The sequence below is a fragment of the Bombus flavifrons genome, chromosome 2 (genome assembly GCF_040668555.2).
Source record: "Bombus flavifrons isolate JBK064 chromosome 2, iyBomFlav1_principal, whole genome shotgun sequence".
NCBI lineage: Eukaryota > Metazoa > Arthropoda > Insecta > Hymenoptera > Apidae > Bombus > Bombus flavifrons.
The window spans coordinates 16,831,505-16,857,368 of record NC_138443.1 but is presented as its reverse complement, the minus strand read 5'-3'; the positions used below and the strand labels follow the sequence as shown (position 1 = coordinate 16,857,368).

At 34.9% G+C, this 25,864-nt stretch overlaps 2 protein-coding genes across 4 annotated transcripts in view; one reads left to right on the top strand and one right to left on the bottom strand.

The window, feature by feature from the left end:
* The window catches only part of LOC138189787 (dual specificity calcium/calmodulin-dependent 3',5'-cyclic nucleotide phosphodiesterase 1A), a 101,698-nt gene that overhangs the window by 55,958 nt on the left and 19,876 nt on the right, over positions 1-25,864 (bottom strand). The gene's annotated exons all lie outside the window — the stretch shown is intronic.
* AGLU2 (alpha glucosidase 2) lies at positions 3,383-12,262 on the top strand. Its single transcript, XM_069131944.1, has 8 exons — positions 3,383-3,560; positions 6,652-6,839; positions 7,534-7,803; positions 8,262-8,513; positions 8,861-9,046; positions 9,491-9,692; positions 10,979-11,321; positions 11,888-12,262. The coding sequence occupies exons 1-8, from the start codon at positions 3,401-3,403 to the stop codon at positions 12,021-12,023; spliced, it is 1,737 nt and encodes a 578-aa protein (XP_068988045.1). The 5' UTR covers positions 3,383-3,400; the 3' UTR covers positions 12,024-12,262.

Below are 25,864 nucleotides of genomic sequence, written 5' to 3'. Positions count from 1 at the left end.
TGACGAAAAGAAAATTTGTATAAAATCTTGTACACGATCGTCGTTATTGAATTTTGGTCCATTTAACGTTTGTGCTTCTCGGGTTTAGGTTCGTTTTGAAGACTGATCATATGTTCAGGACGAAACACGATTAACTAAAAAAATCATCGAAAATTCTTTTTTCAATAATCGCCGTATATTATCATTAATTTTAGGATTCTCAGAATATTCTACAACGAATATCCTATTTTGATTTCTTCGTTTTAGTCGTAGAAAAAATTATATTACTATTTGATCTACAACTACTTGATCCGTAAACACTGATCGTTGTTCTTAATAATATTACCATAATGTAGCAATGTGAGTTGAAGTAATCATTAAGACACTTTACCGATGTGAAATTATTGTTTACTTGACGCAAAAAATTCTTTCAAGTTTCTACGCTTGTTTTCATTAGTCGATTTCAAGTCGCTTAAAGTAACTTGATCAATCCGAGCTAGACTTTTTTAAAACGACATAATCATAACTAAGAACTGGAAACTAAAAAAGTTCGTAACCATCCATCTGTATCAACAGCTACTTATAACTAGATGTCTGTGCAATTTCATATCATTATGATCGTACAGAAATAGGATCTAAATTGTTGGAATACAACGATATTAATCGCGTACAGATGAGGTGATCGATCGATCGGATTCTTCCCTTCGTTGCTCAGCGCTATCCCCACTAGCGTGCGTTCGTTAGATGTACCGCGGCTGCTAGCGCGTGCATGCTCTTCCGAGAATTCGGCGGAAGAAGTATAAGGATATGGACGGAACATTCGGCACGTTGGTGTCGCGCTTTGTATCGCGAAGCTGCTGAAAGGTTCCGTGACACGTGCCGCCACAAAGCATCCACATAGGTCACACTCATTACTGCATAGAGAGTGGGGGTTCAAAATCTTTTCAAGGGCCATGGATCACTTAGTCAGTCTGAGAATAACTAGCCAACTGTCAACATTCATAACGTTTACTTGTATTTTACTATAACTTTGTTTAATAAAAATCATATAGTATTGTTTCAATACAAACATTGTGTCTTGCACAGTTTATTAATCTTAATTCCAAGATTAAATTCTAACATAAATAAAGGCGTGTTTTACACAGTAAATATTATAGTAATCGCTTTATCTTGGATATGTTTACACGTTTAAATTTACCATAAATTCATAAACAGTCGCATTCCTCTCGCAACTAATGTCAACGACAGAAATTAAAATAAAGTAGCATTTTGCTCGTGAATTGGTATAACAAGTCTTTCCCACTGTACGTTCCAATTGCTTGCTACTTGCTTCTGTTTGTAAAATTCAACAATTCCAAATATTCTTCTCAATTTTGACGCGAGGTTCGTTCGTTGCAATAGAAAACATGTTCTTTCGTTGCAATATGGACAGAGAAAACTTTGGTACAACTTCGAATTACCCACCGCGCAAAAAGACCTGGCAACTTCTTTTCTCGTTCTTTGCCGCCTTCAACAATTTTCTTGGCACACACCAACAAGTGCAAGTTTTATAAAATCTCCGCGCAACACAACTTTTCTTTCGAATTTCGCGGAATCCCGCTTCGAATCTCCTGTTTCCTCGTTGCGAAATTTAGCGTAAGGCGGGCGACTAAAATTCTCTGAATCGTGCACAATGTGAAGCTTACTCGACTTTGCAATTGACGTAGCAGTCACAGGTTAACAGCCTTCAAACTTTCTAACGTTTTGAACATCTTACGTACTTCGTACCTAATAACGTCTAAATTTTTTATTTCTAAGATTAATTTTTAAGATAGTATCTTTTAAATATTTCGGTAATTGCAAAGTTACCAAACTATCGATTAACACTAGAACTACCGATAGTTAACACGAAGCTACTACTATCAAAAACATTCAAAATGACTGGTCTTTAAAAAATACGTAATAATAGAATATTTTTATGTTTATTGATTTATTACTTTCTTACAGAAGAAATTCCATGTTGTGTAGTAGATTTTTGGTATTATCAATCCATCTGGGATCCCTAAATGAGGTTTGACACATTTATAAAATTCTAGAGCCAGTCATTTTGACTGCTGTGGTATTTCTAGTGTTAGCATCTAGCGATCTAGCGATCTAGCGATCGATCCGGAATTTTTCTGATAACTGATATCATCATATCGAATGATACGCGGTAAAAATTTGAAAAACGTGTGGAAAGTTGTACAAAACGAGGAAATTGGTTAATTGGAGCTCGATAAACAGATTTCAGGATCCTTTTACACTTTGGCGAGTACCAGTTATTTTGACTGCTATTGGTATAAGTAGCCTTAATACAAAATTATCTTCAGTCTGAATACATAAAAAACAAAATAAAATTTATTCTATTATTCTTTTAGTTATCGTTGCTAAAGTCATTACATCATTGCGGAAAAAGTATATAACATGAAGTAGGAATTTCAAAATAAAATTGTAAAACCAGTCAATTTGACTGATATGGTAGTTTTATAGTGTTCAGACTAATCCAAGCTAATCCAAGCTAATCCAAGCTAACCGAAACCTAAAGTCAAACTAGAAAATATTAAATAAAGAAAGTATAGATTACTGAAGTATGTGGTTAAAAAAATATTTTTGTACACACACTTATTTTTTAACAAAGCATTTTTCTTTTCTTAAGTTCTACATTTCCTTTCCTTGGTATCAAATTGTTGCAATTATATGAAAGTACTATTGAATGATACGAAATTTACTACAGTCGGATCTAATCAACTAGCATATAAGTACGATAATAAACACAGTGGTGTGCAAATACTTTCTGTAGTCACTGAGTCACTGTACAAATTGTCGAATAGTTATGCCAATTTGAACGACGATTTCCTTCTTTATTTTCCTGTACTTGCAAATTGAAACGATACAAACACGTAATAATGCATACAGACTTAAACGCATAGCGGTGCAAACATATGCAAGCCATATTCATGTCCATTTATAAACCTCACTCTAACTTTCTTTTCTTTTCTTTCGTTCTTTTTTATTTTTCATTCCTCCACAAACCTACACGCTCCCCTGCTACACAGCAAAGTAAAAAGTATGAAAAACACTTTTACGAGTATCTCGAAAACTAAAGTCGAGCGCAAGTTCTAAGTGAAATTACTTAGAATCATGACGGAAAAAATATTCGATGAATTCTAATCGATGTAAGTACTAAAAATATCTCATTGTAAAAGATACACGAACCGTGAAGAGGTAGAACGTCATTTAATTCAAATTGCTCGATCATCGGGCGATTTTTCTTTGGTATCATGTTATTTATCTCGACTTTTCTCAATGCTCTGTTGATAAGGACATGCGATACGCTGCTCTTTTTTACCATCGAATCTGGCATATAAGAAGCCGAGTGATTGCGCGCCGCATCATTCAAATCATGAAGAACATCAGCTTCGTGGTGGTTGTGCTTCTCGTTGCGGTCGGCCTGGCCGCCGCCGAGATCAAGAACAAGGGTTGGTGGAAGAATGCGGTTTTCTATCAAGTGTATCCTCGGAGTCTCAAGGATTCGAACGGCGATGGCATTGGAGACTTGAAAGGTAGGAAATCCGTAGGAAATATTAGGATGTTCAGGTACCTGGTAACGTTCCGTGATACGCGAACCGTTCGTTGCATCATTTGAGACAGTTTAAAGAATATGGAGACGAAACAGATGTGAAATAATCGCGATTCAGAAAAGCTAGAATAAATAAGATGTAATTTGAATAAATTCGTGATTTAATTATTAACGATAATTAATGAGAAATATACGCTAACTGGTGGAAAAGTTTGGATACGGACGCAGTGGTGTATGAAATATTCTGAAATTTTTATACGATCTTATTTATTAGTCTTCCTATAGATTTCTTTCTTGTAGCCATTCTTCTCTCTTGTAATGTTTGATTCGTTCTCTCGTGATCATTTTACTGTGTGCTTGGACAACTAAAATTTCGGATTTCTTGTCACATCTTTTAACTTTACTCACACCATATCTACACACTATGCTCAGGGAATAAGAATTAGGTTCGTAGAAGATTTCGAGCCGGTAAGTAAGAGTAAAATTGAAACGTCTAAGCCATAGAAAATATATTTAAGTGTACGATACTGCGAACTACCTAAAAAAGTAATAAACTATTAAAAAACATGGTCATTTGAAGATCGCGATTCAAGTGTTCACAGAAGGAAGTTTCGTAACGCGACATATACATCTAACGAAGTGTAATAACGAGATTCTTGAGGATTGTATCGTCATAATTGCAAACTACAATGGCCGAAGCTGACAGGTGTAAATCGTGTTCCTTTGAAAAATTGTCGGTGGAAACCAACAGAGAAATCGAAAGACTGTATAAATCTACATTATGAATTCTTGATATAAATAGTGATGATAATTTTGTTAATGGTTCGTGTTAGTTTCGCTTAATTAACCAACAAATAAATTAATGATTCATCTGATCGTACAATTAATATTGAAATTAATTATAGTGTGTAACGGTAGTATCGTTAGTGGTTAACGATATTTTAAGTGATGCATAAAACACTTGGGCATCTCGTGTACAGTGTTGGCAACTTGGAACCAATCCAAGGTTTCGATTCCTTGCCTAATTACTATGATATCAGCGGTTATTCCCAGTTAACAGTAAAAAGTAACAGTGATTTTCTATAATAACGAAGGAAATAAGAATAAGCCAGTAGTAAGCGATAAAATATTTAGGAAATTTATACATTGAACAGTTTTTTCTTACTAGATAAATGGAACAATACTCTGCAAACATCCTCGTATATTTTTTCAAGTAACATCCTTTACTTTTAATTCTTTAATTCTGTACACGTTTCGCAAGAATAGCACGGCGTACGATAACAAAAGATAAAAACAGTTCCGTAATATTTAATTGCACTTCTAGCATCATACTTCCTTTCTTTTATGTACGTGATGTAACGTGCGGTCTTCGAATGCTCGATAGTAATTAAAAGGATGTGTCGAATCCCAGGAAATGTCTCCTACGACGGTGGACTAATGAGATAGTGATAGGATCGATGATTATTTATTAAAACAACGAATTAATTTAAATAATCGCGTCTCAGACTGTAGTTGGCATTTTTCCCATTTTCACCTTTCTACAAATATGTAATATCAATTAACGAAATATCTAGCTTTCCAGTATGTATATATTTAATATTGATATTTAGATTGCAAATTTTCAGAGATTCACACGACAATAATTGTACGACGTTTAATGATAAATCATGCTAATGGACAAAACGTAAAATAAAGTGTAGCAAATTTTATTTAGAAATGTCTGTTAACTACAATCGAAATTTCGTCGTTTTAAGGCAATTTATTTTGTTCTAATATACTACAATTTCTTATTATACAACAATTTCGATTTTTCAAGTATAATATTTGATAGATTTCACGACATACAACGAACTACACAGAAGTATCGGTTCGTTTCTAATTTTATATACAGATGAGAACGCGTTAATGAGTTCTAAGATTACATTAAATTGTTACTTACTTTGCCGTATGACGCCACGATTATTTGCGTCTTTCACTTACCTGTAACAACATCGATTACGACATTAATAAATTATGCTTGGATGTGTCTTTTTAAATATTTAAACGATACCCGGAATCGTAACAAATTACATCAATATGATTAATAGTAAAATACTGACATAGTAAATACATAAAATTTAGTAAAAGCTATTATTATAACGTAGCTTCTTCTTTAACACGTATGCATATACAATTGGTAGTCGACACTAAGATGGAGAAACTATTCAATGGTGATTGTTTAGAATAACATACACCTTATCGTTTTTGATAAGCTTGAAAATGTAATGTCAAGGTCAACGTTTCGAAAAAAATTTCCCTATACTTATGTACCGATCGCTCGTCTTTAGTCTACACGATATTGTATTAGTATCTATAGTATTATCGATTTCATAAATATATTTTTATAGATAAGATGACATTTTTCGAATAGCTGTATATATAAACATCCACTGATATCTCATATCTCACAACTTTATCTAATCATACGATACAAAAGAAAAGGGTAAAAGATTTCATACTATTCTGTGTATCGAACAGTGGAACTTTACAATGTTATTTTTTTCATCATATTATCCGTAACATTTATCGAAATATTGCTTGCACATGCATTACTGTTCATAAATATTTCCACGCTTCTAAATTATTGCCAATATATAAAATGTATTTGAAACGAAGTTCTTTAATTTAATTTTGACCTTTGATCTTACATTGATCAAACAGTCATGCATATATACTTAGAATTAGTAGATATTGTTGGTAGGAAGTAATTGATATCGATTGAAGACTACACAAGAAAAATATCATAAGTTCATTTTTCGACTTTTATATCACTGAACGAGTATATGACTTTTATGTTAGAACGGTACAGTCTGATAAACTCGAAGACCGAATGATATTAATGTAGTTTCTATGTTAATATTTCATTTAATTAATTAACATAATGTAATTAATCAATGTAATTAAATCCATCCCATTCCGTGATATCTATCAAAGTTCATCCTGATCGATTACCAGTGTCGTTCGAAAGAATATCCTCCATTTGTATTCCTATAATCGTTGGAATTGATATAAAATTGTACTTGGTTTTCTCACAGGTATTACCAGCAAACTTCAGCATTTCAGTTCTACTGGAGTAACAGCGATCTGGCTGTCACCGATCAATAAAAGCCCTATGAATGATTTCGGATATGACATATCAGACTTTAGAGACATCGCTCCAGTCTTCGGTACTCTAAATGATCTCGATAATCTTTTGACAGAGGCTCATAAAATTGGTTTAAAGGTAAAGCGAAATGAAATTTTGCGAATGGCGATAAATGAATTACATTTGATCGTTGATCTTAATCGAATCGTACAACATCGTTGAATCGTGTTAAGCAATTAAACAACACGCGCGAAGAACGTGGAGAACGAGAGTTTGTTTTAAAGACAAGTTACGTTAACAATTGTAATTTATTACTTGTTTGTATAACATCGAATTGCGATGCATCTCAGCATATTTTCAACGCGAAAATAACAAACATTTACCATAATACAATAAAGCAATAATATTACCATAGAAATTATGTTGAAAAAATCGGAAAATACCTGTTATCATAGCGATGAGATAAAATATTAAATAATATCAATGAATAGCAATTGTCTCAATGCTAATAAGCATTTCTTTGGTAGTCGAGTTTGTTGAATTATCAACACTCGCTCAAATATCGCGGTTACCGATTCGTGCCGCACTTTATCCATATAAATAATTCAAAATTAGTTTGATAAATAATCTATATAATATAATAAAATATAACGGTATAATATAATAGGCGTAATATAAGACAGTGCACCGTCATAATTATAATAGTTGGTACTTCACGATTTTTAGCTTTTCCAACATAAACAATCCATCCGTCGATTTGATATATTCATAGGGACTTACAAAATCCCTAGTAATCGTAAAGGATATGGATAATTTTCTTTTCATTTTTCAGGTTATTTTAGATCTTGTTCCTAATCACACGTCTGACCAGCATGACTGGTTCAAACAAAGCGTCACTAAGACAAAAAATTATACGGATTACTATATATGGGTCAACGGAAAAGGAGCAAACATGACTTTACCGCCTAACAACTGGGTCAGCGTGTTCAATGGATCAGCATGGACGTATCACAAGCAAAGGAAACAATTCTATTTTCATCAATTCTTAGCCTCACAACCAGACTTGAACTACAGAAACCGGCTCGTACAGCAAGAGATGAAGGTATAGTTCGATCGATTACATTCATATAATTCAAATTGATTCGACGAGACCGCGAATTTCTTTCCATTCTGACTACCGTTTTTGTTTGTAGCTCTCGATTCTGCTATTTTATGTTTTACTACAACCTATAGTCTATAGAAAGAAAATAATGCTAGCGAAAAGTAAGATAAAAAAAAAAACTTTTTCGATAGGCATCGATATGGACGATCGATGGGCTGATTTTTGTGCACAGATTTAGAAATCGAGAAAGATCATTACGTCATTTTATCCGACATATTTTTCATGAAAAATCGAGAATCTTCCACGTTGGCTATTAGTATCTGCTAGATTATAGCAAGAACGATACGATCGCGTCATTGTCATAAGCTTACCGTTTTTATTTCAATGAATCTATTCTTCTATCTTTAAATAATTATTTCTAACGGCGTGAAACATGTATGGTTGTCTTATTTTCGCAGGACATAATGAAATTTTGGTTGGACAGAGGAATTGACGGGTTCCGCATAGATGCTGTACCACACTTGTTTGAGCTGGAAGACACAACCAAAGATGAACCAAAACTTGATCACGTGGATCCCAGCCTCAATGACACTAATCACGCCTATTACAATCACATTTATACAAAGGACCAGAATGAAACTTACAATTTAGTACAGAGCTGGCGAAATTTCGTGGACGAATATGCGGAACAACATGGTCGTGACGAGATAGTAAGAGAAAGCAAATATATTTTTGAATAATTTTATCTGCCTTGAGGACTATATTCTATTTCAATTTTGCCAATTCGCAATATTTAATATTTTAGTTTCTTCTTTCGGGTTTTAATCTTCCGAGTTTTAATCTTTGAATGTGTCAATGAGATTCGATAGCTTCGCCGATACCGAGATTTCGACAATATTCGATCCTGCACCTTTTTATCTTCAACAGAATGTAGAAAGCGTAGAATATTTCACGGATAAAATTTTCGACATTTAAAACCGTTAATTCAAGTTTGGTCCTATCGCAGAAACCTTATTACCCAAGTAGCCCGTCTCCATGTTAACATTTAATGTTACAGGTGCTTCTGACGGAGGCGTATACTTCTTTATCGAACACGATCAAGTATTACAACTACGGCTCGCACGTCCCATTCAATTTCAAATTTATAACGGACGCCGATGCAAATTCCAACGCCACTCAGTTGAAGAACGTTATAGATAGTTGGATAAATAAAATGCCGCAGAATGCGGTCGCAAATTGGGTGGTACGTAAGTTTTTAATCAAGTCACATAAGAGTCTTTAATAACGTTGAATATGCGTCTTGTTTCCAATGAATAAGACAAACAACGAGAAATTCTGATTCGTTGGGGAATAAGGAAAATCTGCTCTGTTAATTTAGAGATAAGAAGGACGATTAGAATCCTGAACATTCGCTTAAATTTTTCATTTTAACAATATTCTTTCGACTACGTAATACTTTCGAATTAATTACTGATAAAAGAATATCAACTGTGTAGAATCTTTGTCGCGTCTGATCAGAAATGAAACTGACGCTTTTCACTGAAAAGTATGTATAACTTTAAGGGTTCGAAGATAAATATGATAGAATAAAGAATATTCAACAAATGCTGAATGTTAAATATCTAGTTGGATTTAGTGCGCCAGTCTATTCCATTGAAAGTATATTTACATAATTATATTTCTATAGATGGGAAACCACGATCGAGTTCGTCTTGGCTCACGTTATCCTGAGAGGGCGGATCAAATGATAATGCTGGAGATGATTTTGCCCGGAGTTGCGGTTACGTACTATGGAGAAGAAATCGGTATGGTGGATATACCTGAAATAATATACGACGTTCGCGATGGCTGTCGATCACCATTCCAATGGGATAACACTACCAGTGCAGGTGAATACACATTTTAGTCTATGGTATTGTGATAATGTAAAGAAGATAGGATGAGATATGTATTTATATGTATCTTCCTTCGTTTAAAAATTATTTAAAAACGAAATTATTTAAAAACATCTCTTATATATATTTCACTTACAAATGGTATAAGTATGATCAGTATAACTGAAATTTTTAACTTTTGATAAAAAGTCAAAAATTTTACGGAACTTATATCCAACATATCATTTTATCGATATTTTATCATGGGATTATTGTATTTATGTGCAAAGTATGAAATCAAAATCAGATGTGTTTTTTTCATTTACGTTTTCCATAATATTTTCACATATTCGTTGCGTTGTTCGTTCAATTTCCTTGGGGATGTTGTCCCTCAACTTGTTAAATGTGGTGGATTTATTTTCACAGACGTCCACTTCGAATACTTCCATAGAAAAAATCTAGAATTGTTAAATCAAGAGGACAAGAAACTCAATCGAGCTCAGTTATCACTTTCTGATTGATTTTGATAACAGGTTTTTATTACTATAGCACACTCTTGAGACATGAAACGTTCCATGATAAAATTTAATGGATATAAGATGTACTACTATATATATATATGTGTGTGTGTGTGTGTGTTCGATCTTGTTTTGTTTAAAAACTATTTAGAAACGAAGTGATACAACTTCTTTTATCTACTACCTTTTACTTCCGTTTATCGCTAGGAGAATTTTTAGTTTTGTAGGATTAAAATTTGAAAGGGTGAATTTGAAATTCCTTTCTACAGTTCAATAACGATTGAAGGGTAACTTCAATATTTAAATTGTATTTATTTGAAGAGAAAGAAAGGTATAGCTTTCATATTCAATGGTCTCATATTCATAAATGCAGCATGTTTTATTACTGCAAATGTTAGTAGACTGTGAATTTATAATACATTTTGAATTGGGTTTTGTTGATATATTTAAATTACTGGAACGTGCAGCTGCATTTTTATTTTAGCAGTCAATCCTTTTCGTTTCTAGACAAGCTCGTAAACAAATCGGCAGAAATTACATATATGTATAATTGCTTAATTATTTCAATGTTACATTGCAGTGTCATTTTCTGTTAAGAATCAACTAGTTCATTTTTATTTAATATCGTTTGTCAAATTTTATTTATTTATTTATTATAGAATTTATGAGTGAAACAATATATAGCATAGCAGATACTTTAATCCAGAAAGCTTAGATTAAGCCATTAGATATTATACTTAACGTAGGTATGTAACAGTTGGTAAGCTCAAATTCTATTCGTAGGTTTCAGTAACACCACAAAGACGTGGCTACCCGTCAACAAGAACTTCAATGAAGTCAATTTGCAGAAAGAGGAGAAAGAGAAGAATTCTCCCTATCAGCTTTACACTAAACTAATCGATTTACGAAAGAGTCATACGCTGAAAAATGGTTCTCTCATAACGAAAGATTTATCAGAATATATACTCGCCGTTCTGCGAGAAAGCGAAACAGAAACTGTATCGCTTTTGATCAATATTTCAAAAGACAGAGCTTCGGTAAACTTGACGCAATTGGGCTCAGCTAGGGTGAACGAAAAGCCAACTAAGATACAACTCGGTAGCACGAACTTCCATCAAGAGCCAGGGTAAGTGAAAACAATTATTCGAATGGAATTCTGCTTGTATATTCTAATCAAACATTAAGATTACTTTGAATAAAGTCTAATCAATCGATATAATTTTAATAAAGTATAAGTATGATTTAAGTCCGTAGGAACAGAACATTCTCGACGAATGTAAGTAGCAGGGCATACATATAGTGACTCGTGAAAATATTCGAGAATTTATAGAAACTTTTTATAAATATATTATGTGTGTCACATACGAAGCATTTTGAAATTTCATTAATATGACAATGGGACACACCTATCGTTATTATATCGATAAATTTTGAATGTATCTGTAAATGTATATAGAAATTACGGGATATTTATCGCATGTGTTTATTGCACTTTACAATTTGAATGACTAATCGTTCGTTACGTTAGTAAGTCAATTTAACGAGGGCATCTGTGGCATTAATTACATGTTTCAAACTACTATTTACGCTGTATATTAATTTTAATTATTTCAATTTATTAATTTCAATTATTGTTAATTATTTCAATCATCGAATGCAGCACTAGTAACATAAGAATAATTTATTTTTCAGCACCCTGGTTAATAACTCGATAATCGAACTTCCTGGACATGCAGCCGTCATTCTGATTTCGTCCGGTGATAGTTTAGCCAGTTACTCAGTCATATCTCTTCTACTCGCAGCGTTGTTTTCCCTTTTCCTATGGTAAAACATAAAAACTGTTTGTCTGCTTTGTACTTACTCGTAGACTTATGTGATATGTGAATTTTAGACTTTAAGCTTATTCGATGATGCATTTGTGGTTTGCCGAATTTCATCGCGTTCTTATTAGCGCGTTGTACTTTGTTCCCGTGTTTCATGAACGTTACAGTTCGCTTCTTCAGGACGGACTTGATTCCAACTAAAACAGCTTCAGGATCTGCTCTATAAAAGTGAACTGCAATGTTCGCTGAAAATACTGGAACGAAGCGCAACGAGTTATTAAAAATACAATCGAGATTCGAAGAAGTATCTGTCACGTTTAACAATCGAACAACACGAAGTATTTAACGCGTAAAAAGATTACAACCAAACGATCAACATGTTATCAAATTGTAATTGAATTGTACGAATAATCAGGATTGCGATTAACGCGATAAGATCTCGCGTTGTCGAGCGTAATACATCGATTAGCGGATTACACGAGACAGAGTAGAGTGAGTTATTCTACTGATAATTTTCCCGCATCATTAGACCGTCGTTTTTCTGTCGTAAATAAACTTGAAAAGTAAATGCGATAATTGTAATACTTATACTTAAATACTTATGCACTTAAAATTGGAAAATGTTACGCTCTACGAAATACAAATAAATATTTGGATAACGATTACATCGTGTTGCATTATTGTCCCTGAATGATGTAATAACGAAAGGAAAAAGATTTGGAAACGTTCTTCGAACGTATCTGTCCGCAGAAATGATATTCAAAGAATATTATTTAAAATCTGTAATCACATTAACACATTTACATTTTCTCAGGTAAAATATTCTATTTTCCGCTTCTAAATATCCGAGAAAACTGAAGTATTATTATTTTCTTTTTGCCATCCTTGATCTTCTTCGCTTGACAAATGCTTACAGGTTGCATAATTATTACAAATTTAAAATACTCACAGGCCAAACGATCGTTAGAAATAAATCATACAGGTACATGACAGGTATTACTAACGTAACGATTAATTAAATGCTTTGAACAGAACATTTTAACTTCGTCAAAAGGGTAACGTGGAACATATGAACGTAGGAAAGACTTGTGAGAAGAATTCTTCGAGAAATTGGATAAAGAATTAACAGACATTGTATTTACCAGAGATATCATCATCTTAGGAGGCTTCTATAACCACACAGGTTGAAAAGACGGTGATAAACTGGTCCATTTCATGATAACAATAACAAAGTAAATGACAATGGCAAGCCGTTAATAGACATCTGTATGTTTAACAAACTAAGAATAACGAATGGACTTTACGAACACAAACATACCCATAAATATACTTGGGAAGGCAAAACAAAGAAATCAAAACTTATCAACAAATCAATCGTAGATTATCTGATTTTGAAAGAGAGAACTTGTATTGAACCACGCCACGTAAGAGTACAAAGAAGAGTAACGCGTAAATCAGACTACTACTTATTACATTATTTATTTATTTATTAAGGTCGATGTATCACTAATTTTTGTACGATGAGATCTCCTCGAGTATCTTAACTACGATATCGATAGTTTATTCCAGAAAAGTACTAAAAGTGATTATCAGCAATGAGCATAGCTTCACAAAAAGCCATAAGTATGGGACAACAAGAAAATAATACCGAGATATGATGGACAGAAGATATTGAAGCAATAGTAAAAAAAGATGAAAGGACAATAATTGAAATTAAAGACTATTGACTGGAATTTCGTGCTGTAAATCAATTCGCCACTGTCTTTCATAACGTGGTGTTCTAAAATTATTGAAAAAATTCATTATACATTGTTCAGTCGCGAGAACGAATCTCAACGGAGGATAAAATTATAACGAAATTAATTATGCGAAACTAACGAAACGATAGTTTAAAAAAAATGAGCGAAATACGTGACTAAATCCAAATTCCAAGAATCTTGACTTGTACCGAAATAACTTTCAATCCGAGATTTGTCATCTCAATGCCTCAATTTACCCTGATCCTTAAAAAACTCCTCCACTCGGATGCGATTTCGAATACACAAGTATGTAACAACGGACATGATTTGCGCGTTATCCCGTCGATGGCGTGCGAGTAATACATAATATCGCGGCTCTGTGACTTTATTAAACACCTGTTGCGTGTCATTTTACAACGCTTCCTTAGGAGGAAGATCAGCTGGAAAGAAAATCGAGTTTCACGGCGTTAACCGAGAAAAAGGACGGCTATCGGATCGAACCGATCCGTTATCGATCTCTCCGCTTCTTCTTCTTCTTCTCTCATCCGATTTCCACCGCAATCTGTCCACGCCCTACGTTACTACGCCCTCGTATCTCGGTCCGTTCACGCAGAAATTTATGTGGCCGGATTCGCACCTGCTGAGACAGAATGGTCGATGAACGAACGGGGATACGCGACAGAAGGAATTACGGTTGTTACTGTTACCGTTCCGTTGTTGGAATTCGGCCAACCGAACTCTGATAAAACTCTTCTGTTAAACCTGATATTTCTTTCTCTAAATCTTCACTCAGTTTTCCACGCGTTTCTACAATGGAATCGTTTTACTTCAAGTGATTTCCTTACATTCAGCTTCTCATTCTTTCAAGAATTTCCTTGCAAACTGGAATTATTAGATGTTGTTATCGATTATGCGGCAGTATGAAATAGACTTTGGCGAATTATTTTCCCACAGTTCGTAGTTATGGCTTTAGCCTAGAATTACGTACATATCAAAATTAAATTACATGAATTAACTTTAATTTCAACTAGTTGGCTAAACTTGAAAATTGAAATTTCATTGTACAGCGACTGGTGTAAAAAATATGTATTAAAAGTATATAAAATAAATGTATATAATATAAATATTTTGTAATATCGATACATTACAATCGTGTAAAGTATAACCAATCGTCAAAATTCGCAGTATTGTGACTTGGAGTGTCGATCTTTGGTAAATAGCAAGAATACGTATGCAAAATTTAACATGTACATTTTGTTAATGTGATGATTTAAGCGACTTTTTCAGTAAGATAATTTCAACGTTCCTTGCCAAATTGTTTAACTGTAAGTAGAGAGAAAAAGTACATTCGACAATTCCCTATTGCGTGTGTGCTTTATGAACAGTCTTTGGTATTGTGAAGAGGTAGTAACTTTTTATAGCCATTCGGGTTTTATATTTCACGCGGAATACCGAAACAAGCTTTAGTTCGATTTTTGAAACTCGATAAAAATTTATTGGGCTTTCTCACTTTTACACTTTATTATCTACTGTGATAAGATTATAGTATTACACAGTTGTTCGCTAAAGTGAACGCTTATACAAACTTTCTATGAAAATATTACATTGTATAATATACTATACTTGTTATGCAAAATATTTTGAAATTTTATTAACATCATAATGAGACACAATTATTGTGATTAAATTGATAGAAACAGGTCTGAAATTGTACATAAAAATTAAAAGATATTTAATACTAGAACTGCCACAACAGTTAAATTGACTGGCTTTACAATTTTATTTTAAAATTCCTACTTCATGTTATATACTTTTTCCGCAATGATGTAATGACTTTATCAACGATAACTAAAAGAATAATAGAATAAATTTTATTTTGTTTTTTATGTATACAAACTGAAAATAATTTTGTATTAAGGCTACTTATACCAATAGCAGTCAAAATAACTGGTACTTGTCAAAGTGTAAAAGGATCCTGCAATCTGTTTATCGAGCCCCAATTAACCAATTTCTTCGTTTTGTACAACTTTCCACACGTTTTTCAAATTTTTACCGCGTATCATTCGATATGATGATATCAGTTATCAGAAAAATTCCGGATCGATCGCTAGATCGCTAGATGCTAACGCTAGAAATACCACAGCAGTGAAAATAACTGGCTCTACAATTATGTAAATGTGTCAACCCTCATTTAGGGATCCCAGATGGATTAATAATACCAAAAATCTACTACATAACATGGAACTGCTTCTGTAAGAAAGTAATAAATCAATAAAAATAAAAATATTCTATTATTACGTATTTTTTAAAGACCAGTCATGTTGAATGTTTTTGATAGTAGTAGCTTCGTGTTAACTATCGGTAGTTCTAGTGTTAATCGATAGTTTGGTAACTTTGCAATTACCGAAATATTTAAACAATCGATTCGAAGAAACAATCCAATGGGTCAAAATCGAAAAAAGAAAATCTTTTGATTCAGCGTTAATTCGACTATTACGTTTGAATTCTCGAGTCCTATCTTTATTACTTTATGTTCATTATTACCGTATTTAAGAAATACAATCCGTCTCATATATTAAAAAGTTGTAAGCTTTAACTATAGTTTTATGAGTTTCTAACCGATTTCGTGAAGGAGGAGGTTACTTAATGCGACAAGTATATTTTTCAAATGTTTGTTTTTGTTTATAAACTGACACTGCAATGAACAAGGCTCTAGAACCAATCGGTTTCAATTTCTAACTAATTGGTTCTAGAGCCAATTAAGTTATTTTCGTTGTATTTGAAAAATATGGGGATCAAAAATGTTCATGGCTGTATCAAAATTGTAATACCGGAATATATTAAAGGTATAGTTTTGTCCGATTAATTATAATTTATTAATAATGGATTGAAATTACAGATATTAGTTAGACAGAAAACGATGTTTGATTAACAGGAAAACTAAATACAACGCTCGTATTTACATCAAATAACTTGACAACTATTTGGTAACTCTCTCTCTCTCTCTCTCTCTCTCACTAGCAACTCTAACAACTCTACAACACTAACAACTCAATTCTAACGACTCTATGCTTCGACGTCTCGATCAACTCTCACGACTCTACTCTTCGACGTCTCGATCAACTCTCACGACTCTACTCTTCGACGTCTCGATCAACTCTCACCTTCGCAACACACTCGCTTTTCGACACGCATACCCTGACCTCTCCGTCACCTCTCCTTGAAAACCCTAACCGTCTTTTGTTCTAACGCTGTTTATCGTTTTTCTCATACCTCTGTAAGAACTAGGTCACTTTAGTCACATAGGCGCTCTTAGATATAAACAAACCACAAAGGACGACGTACACGGTGTTTTTCTAATTTCAGCCGATTTCAAATCGAAGCTATTTTACGATATTACAAAATCATTGAAAGATTTCATCGCGTGAGTAGTTAAGCGAGCAAATAAGAATGGAATTGAAAGCGTCGCTGGTATCCGAGTTTTAACCAACGTAAAATTTTTATGGCCCTTATACCGCGAGGGCAGCAACGCGACGGAGTTTGCCATCGCGATCTGCCAGCCATCAACGTTGCTCGTAAATGCGTGCATAAGAATTTTAATACCCACTCACATTGGCTAGATGTCAACAGACTTTAATGATTCTTTGAGAACGGCCACGATATTCCCCGCTCGATTACCAGTAACCGTGAAACGACTATACGATGCAAAAAACCACCAAACGATCTTTAACGCTTTCTAATGTTATCCATCCATTGTACGTGTACAGCGTATTATGAAAATTCAAGCAGTATGTTTGCAGAAATCAACGAACAATTTATAAATTCGTATGTTTCCATCTTCTTCTTATCGGCCTTTCTAATGACGATTCATATTGTAGTATCGTGGACAAAAGGCCTAAGAGATATCGGGCGAACTATAAACAATGTCGCGAGAAATCCCAAGTGCCGACAGGCTCAACAATCTATCGTTGGTCCTTTAATCGAATAGTTACACGGAAAAGACCAACGTGACCCTGGCCACGAGCGTGTAACATCAATCCACATCAGAGACCAGGCCACACACGGGCAAGATGGTAGCTAGATGTCTACACATCCTTGGCGCGTACCCTCAATAGTCTTAAGGACCCACCATGGGTCTTGGCATTTTCATAGTTAAGGTTCTTCAGACCAAACAAGTATCTTTTATTTTAAGTGCCCCTTTTACATTTATTGTTTACTACGATTTGACACGGGTAAGTTAGTCTTTCTCACGTTCGGTATCTTCCGATAGCAACTTTCTCCCGTGTCCTTAGACACACCCACCCCTAGCTTTCCTCCGTCACAATATCGTCACAATATCGTCACAAGACTTTTTTTTTTTTATTAACGTGGAGGAAACCCGCACGGACACCAGGTCGCTTCTGGGGAAAAGCGGCGTGATAGTGCCGGACTCCAACCGACTAAAACCTCCACGATGACCGTCCCGGCTGCGATCGAGAGGGTCCCGGGAACCGGTTCGTCACAAGACTTACTTATTCTCTATCCTTAGAATAGTCAACATATCTTTACCGGTTTCTACCCTTAGACCAGTCGCGTACTTGATTTATACATACCCATCAGTGTAAACTCAATTGTGGCTATTAAGTGCAAAAATAAAGTTTAATAAAAATGAAAGTTAATAATTGTGTTACGGCTCGGTTATCTTGTTTTTATCATATAAAGCTCAAGTTTACGTAACAAGCGGTTGCGGAACACGTGCGAGGTGGGGCTAAGACAAAAGACAAAGGGATGCTAAGGGAGAAAGACGAATTAACAGTTAGTGTTAGTGGAGAAGTCGAAGAGTAGTTAGTTGAGAAATCAGAGAGTGTAAGTTGAGAAGCTAAAGAATGTGAATCGAGAAATCAGGGAGATAATGTTGCTAATGTTGTCGAGAGAGTGTGGTCCGCGTGAGAGAGAACGTTGGATCGTTAGTGACGAGAGTTGCAAATTAACTATCTAGTAGTCTTAATTATAATACGTTATTGTGATTAGTTCACGTTAAACAAGCATCGTTTGCTATTTAACCAACATCTGTTTAATCCATTTATTGTAAATAAATGAATTGTAGTAAAAATCCTACAATAATACATACTATAGTTATGTAAGCAGTTTCACAGGTTAAATGTTCAAATGGACGTTTATATTTTACAAAGGTAACGTACATTACCACAATGGATTACTCTTTCTTAATAATTGATTTAGTTTCTCGTGACAATTTAATTTTTACGTAATAATCGTTTCATGAGTAACGATTAGCAACATGACAAATTCTGTTACACTACGGTGATATACTCTATCCCTAATCGATTTTTACGTAAGCTATTTGTAAGAGATGTGAGCACTTTGTCATTTATATTTTACTCGTTTTTCTAATTTCGTATTTATCTCTCACTAGTTTTTTGTTAATCGTTATTTTGCCTTCCTACTTTGTCGGATAAATCTTACGCGTAACTGTAGTTTATCAACGATCATTTCGCGAATGTTTTTCAGACGGCGTTAAAATCGACGAAATGATAGCAACTGCTCTAAACGTTTGCCAAAGAACCAGCTTGGGTCTATCGGATAACACGAAAAATTCTCAGTGAACGAATATTCCTGGAGCTTTCAATTTCTCTGTGGAACATGTTAAGTCGAATAGAAAACGTTGCGTGTGACATTCGTACGAATTCAGAGCTGTGCGATCAAAAACCTTACATAGCCGTTCACAGGAACGTGTTGCCTGCATGAGAAAGGCACAAAGAAATACATCTCGTATCGCATCGAACGATGGAAAAATGAATATTCAGAGTCGATAGCTCTATATTTCAAGTATCTTTCGGTATCGAAATATTTTGTATCTCTGGCATCATTCTAGGCGACACAGAGAAATATTCGAAGGATGCAGAGTTACCTTATATTTAGACTGCGAACGTTTATGCAAATTCATATGTTTATGAATACCTATAATAAAAGGAATTAATTACACGGAGATTGGTTTTACCTACTAAATCTTACGAGTACTTACGTTTTGGATGTTTTATACATTTTTGAATATTATGCACATCCTAATTTCCTATAATAAATAGCCGCAGTCTATTCATAACTAAACAAAAAATACTATATGAAGTAAAATACTAAACAAAGAATTATTTACATTTATATATTTGAAGGTTACAGGGAAGGAACATGATATACGTATTATGTATAGGTCGCGTCTTTTATTTTTTATTTTTTTTTTTTTTTTTTTTTTTATACGAGAGTACAGGGAAGAGAGATTCTCATTTCTAATTTCTCTACCTATTAATCATTTAAATCGACCTTAACCACTATAATAATCATCCCTATATTTGACACCAAAATCAAATCAATTACCATTAAATTGAATGATTACCAATATAAAGACTATTATTTCTCACTAATTTTTTCATTTGTCTTAAATTCTATTCCTCTTAACATCGATTAACTCTATTTACCTAACTACTGTAACTAGGACAAAATATTTCGCTATGAAAAGATATGCGCGGCGTAGTTTTCATAATAAATGAAAAATTGTCTTCATTCGTAACGAGTCGTGCTCGGAAATTTGCCCGCCACTAGGCGATTAAGTAACTCCGGTTGCGTTCTCAAGGCGCATTTATCCATGACTCGATTTACTCTCTCTCTCTCTCTCTTTCTCTCTCTCTCTCTCTCTCTCTCTCTTTCTCTCTCCCTCTGTTAGTAAGAACGCCTGGCGAAATTAATCAATAACTTAATTACGTCGACGCGTAATTAAATACCCCGTAAAACTCTGCCGTGGATCGTGTTTGTGGCCGGAAAACACCGCAGTATGCTGGCGCAACGAAACAATAACAGGTCACCGGCGAGCGCGGAGAAGAACACAACAAATAATGGCCACCCGAGGAAGAAGCGGGAAAGTTTCCGGACTTGCGAACACTTGGTTCCAAGTTTCGAACCTCGAACGATCTCATCGTTGCTTCTCTCTTTCGCTGGCGATGAGTTTCCAGATATAACTTCGACTAATCCTTGTTTGAAATATGCTTAAGTAAAAGATTAACATGAGGCACGCCAATTCGTCGGTGAAATTAACAAGGTGACATCAACAATGACAAATGAACAGCGAGTCAAGATAACCTTTGTACTTACATAGGATTAGGAGACTATTTTGAAACTTGCATAGGTGTTCTATCGGTATAGCAACGTAGTAACGATTAATTAATTCTTATATTTGAGAATAATCTCGTACCATTTGTTCGTCCGTCGTTCTTGTATGTATTACAAAGTTTGAAAGTTTTGCTTGTGTATCGCTCATACTCGGACGTATCGAAATTACACGATAACTGAGAATCAAAATTCTATCATGCAGAAAAAATATGATCTCGAATGGATACTCGATGCAATATTTTAACGCGAGATAGTTGAGAAAGGGAACAACCTGATAAATTCGACGGCATACAAGCTTTTTGAAAATCGGTGAAAAGTCCAAAATGTTTCGAACGAAACGAATAATGTTGGTTTAGTTATTACGCAGATTTAACAGTCTGCATAACTAATGTTATTAATTTAATTAATTTAAAAAATACAATTCTCTCTCGAACAGCATTGCCATTTATTGCGAAGACACTCCGTTTATAGTCTTAGCGTCGATCATCGAAACGTAATTGAGAACATAAAACGTAACTTTCGAAGGTAATAACTACAAATATCGATAATATAATATACATTTTTCGAGCACAACATCCGAATGGAAAGGAAATATCCTTTTTTCGTGCTGGGATAAAATTCACGAACGTTTGAAAGACGTGTCACTTTGTCAAGGATGAAAACGAAAGTGACAAAGAAAATACGAAGGGTGTCGACTTTTGTCGAACGTGTGGTTCACCGCGTTGTTTTCGTAGCATGAATTATGCATCGGGTTTGAACTATCGATGCTATCTCTGAATAGAGCCCGTTTCGAACGCATTTCACTGGTAGATCAATGATTTCGTACCGGCGATCCTGGAAGCATAATTTCCTGCATCGGCTTTTATTCGAATCGACCAATGCCGATGAATTGCGGGATATGAGCATTCATCGCAAGCCTAAATTCAATTCGTTGCCCCACCAATGACCACCTACGATGTATATTATAAGCCGTACCGTCGTTTGAAAGAGAATCACGGAAGTTTCCCCGAATTTCTCAGCACTCGTTTCCATGAAAATGCTATTCGGATCAACACGTTTAACAACAATTTTATCAATATCATCTTTGGAACGGGTAAGGTCTTGAACGTGACAGAAGCTTTTACAATGGGGTTTGTATATGATGATGGAGGGTTTGAAATAATTACACACGTAAGTCTCAGCTTAATGAGTTACGAAAAGTTTACATTATATTACAAAATTATATTACAAGCTTGAGATTTTGTGATGACGACGAGATAAAATTTAATGGCTGGTATTAATTCATAAAATTCGAGCTTGGAGAAAACAATTTTCCCTATGCTGATATATCTAAAGCGTTAAAATTTGTTAATTGACGTTTGGAGAGCTTCGTTCGTGCACAGACGATTTATCAAATCTGTAATCAAATATAATCAAATATCAAAACAGTAATCAAATTTGTATAATGAATAATAAAATCAGATTATAAATGTAAAACAAGGGTAATTAATCTTAAAATCTTCTCATGACAAACTAATATTAAAATGCTGAATATCCAAAGAGAGTGGAAATTCAGCCGGCTCTTGACTAATGATTGGTACGTAAAGTAGACACGAACAACGGGCAAAGTCATGGAAAGGTTGAAAGTAACCACGAGAAAGTAATTAGAAGTAACATGGCAGTTCGAAGGACTGTTTCGCGTTGATGAACGCGACGTTTCTTTTTCTCTCGGAGCATTCCCGCGAGGTGAGGGCAAGTAAAAGGCAAGTAGAAGGTAATTCTCTCGGGAGCCGATAAAAGGAAGTTAGTTTCATCCAATTTCTATATGTTAACCGAATATATTCTCGCGTACCTTCGTATTTCTTGGCCATTCCATATTCGAACGAGGAAAAGCGTTCCATTGGAAACTAATTTCGGCCCGCATGTCGAGCTTATCCCCTCCCCTCTCCCTTTTTCTCCGATTAACAAAAGGCTGTCGTCATCGAATACGAAATTACTTTGCCTGATCAAATAGCGAAATCCTGAGATCAAGATAGGAAAAGTCGTTGAAATTCTAACGCGTTCGCATCCACAGGGATACCGTTATTAGCTGTTACAAGTACCTCTCGTTTCAGTCAAAACGTCTGTTATAATTCTTATTTCCATTTTGCTTAATCATTGTAATTTACACGATTCAGATCCAGATATATACTTTAGTCCGATGTAACTCTATTTTTCTAAGAAGCTGCGATCACTAGAACAAAGCGGATTTTTCATTTTCTCTAAAAACGGACGAATTTTTCTCTGAAGGAAACACGAAATAGCATTCGCGGACAATTCGGTGAGCTTCAAAGGACTTCCGTTGAAGCTTCCTCGTATTGTAATTTCTCGGGAGAAGTCGTAAGCGAAATATTCTTACGAAAGGCAGCGCACGCTATTCACATACTTCTTTTGACGTACGATAATATCGGGAAACTAGTTCTATACTGTTTGCGATTCTCGAAGAAAGCTACAGCAAACTCACGAAGCTCGCAACCGTGCAAGGAGAGAAATGATCGGAGAGAACGATCGTGTCGGTGTACTTACTTAGATCGAGTTATCTCCCTGACGTTTGTGAACGCTTTGAGATTCTTAGCGTGATTGCGAGATAACGTTTCTCAGTCATTTGCAAATTATCTTCAGTCCATGTAAACGTCTTTACGAATTTATAATGAAGGAAATGCAACGAATCGCGCAGCTTGAAGCACAGCAGTATACGGAAATGTTTAACCTGTCGATCGATTCTTAACCAGGAAATTCTACAATCGCAAAATCGAATTTAATAGAAAGAAATTCATTTTAATCGAATGTCACACGGGAAAAGCACGGTAAATTTCTATTTTTCGATTTTACGATTTTTGTAACGCTCTGTGACTGAAATAAGGTATCTTACAATAAATTGGAAATAAAATTAATTTACAACACATTAAAATCAAAAAATCAACAAAAATATACTTATCATGTTTTGTTTCTGTGTTCTTCGTAAGTTTATTTCGCTTCGCTCATAACGCAAAACCGTGGCAGATTTCATCGTTCCAAATTTCCGCGAACACCCTGACGATGTTTCGATCGATCTCGTTGAAAGCAGCGCTTTCAACCACCGTCACATCCGCTTCCTTTCTTCAACATGCCAGGCGTCGTCGAAGACAAACGAGCCGAATTTCGCAGTCTTCTGAACGCGAAGGAAGAATGCACGTTATTCGATGCGAAGCCGCTGTGAAAGAGACTCCGTTGGTTGTTTAAACCGGCCACGGAAGTTTCGAACTCTGATTGCCCGACAAAACGAACACGTTGACGACCGACGACTAAATTTGAAAGAGGATTCTACGTGCCTTGCATTGTTCACATCGCGATCGGTCGTACAACTGGCAACTCTCGCGTTACGATCCTCCTGCGCCATGTACCATCTGTTTTGTGTCTTTTCTGGGACTGTCCTCTGATTTGAACCTTCGATACATCATTACACATATTGTTCTTGTTTAGATGGCAGAGATATTTATAATCGTACGCTTCTGACAAGGAATAATGCATCGATTGAAAACTTTAATCCTAATACCGGTGCAGATATTTTAAATACGCGGAAAAATATTAAATTTAAAAATTCTATTTAATATTCTTCCAATTTATCTAATTTACTTAAGATCGAGGAAGATATGAAAGGATACTATTGATATGCGTGAACTCTTCTTACGTTAAAGATCTTGTCTGTTTCAGAAAGTCGCTTTGTTCGTTGAAACGAGTGCGAGATAGAGACGTAAACATTCGAAGGGAACAAATACGAATCTCGTAAAGGAAACTCTCATAATTCTTCTTTTTTAAATTCCCAATTGTAATTTGCTAATATTAAAAGTACAAACGATTTCCTAAACGTATCGTAGGTCAGAGACGTGTAAATACTAAGTTTTCCACGCGAATATTATCAAAGCAAAAGTACGCGAGATCTAATCGCGTAATAAGTTAATCACAGTTCGACGTCATTCGTGTTGTTATATCTAAGTGACAAAATCTTAATCGTATAATGTAAAATTTCTCGAACGAGTCATAGATAAGAAAACAGAATATTATTTATACTAATACGTATTTCTAGATACCGACATCTCGTCCTGCATAACGTACAGGTTGTTGCAGAGATGTAAATTAATTACAAAAACAGAAGAAACTAGGAACTGAATTTCTCTCTTCGTTAAATAATCTCGTTTATTCGTTTCTGAAAAATTGTAGTTCGACAGTATAAACCAATAGTTCGACTCTATAACCAATAAAGTACCTTTGTATCGCAAAATAACTTTCTCGTAAAGCTCTAAATTGCTTCCGTGAAAAGAACGACAGGAGAAAACTCTAGAAATTGACAAATATCGATGTCAGAGATACTCGTGATTTCTTGAACGCATCACAGATCAGCAACAAACGAAGAGGCGAAATGGCGTAAGCTTTCTACTTCGAGGTCTTGCATTATTCAATATTATCCAATTAACGAGAAAAGCGCGGAAATGGGTGGGCAAACATCGTCTAACCACAATGGACACAGCTAAATTGGCAGTCGCGTTATTTCTGTAATAATAAAGAGGCATCGAACCGAGGATAGATTCACGCGGACGATGCTCCTCTTCGAGAACAGCATCCAGCCTGATTCGAATCGGGGTCAAACGATCGGTCGCCATCAGACCGAACTACTTGTAAGTTATTTTCAGTCTAGACGAAACAAATCTGGATGCGATTCTCCTATCCATCATTGATTTGCTGGATGTTTTTCACAATTTTCGAGAGGACAAAGGATCTTTTGAGAAATTTAGAGATCGTTTTATCGCCACACAACGTTTAATCGACAGATGCAGCGTTATTCTTTTAACGTTGTTGAATAACTTAGAATACCAGAGCGATCATTCTCTACTCGTTCTTGTTTTAGCTGCTTCTAAGGAGCGAAATCATAATTGGAACGTGTAATTTTTCAG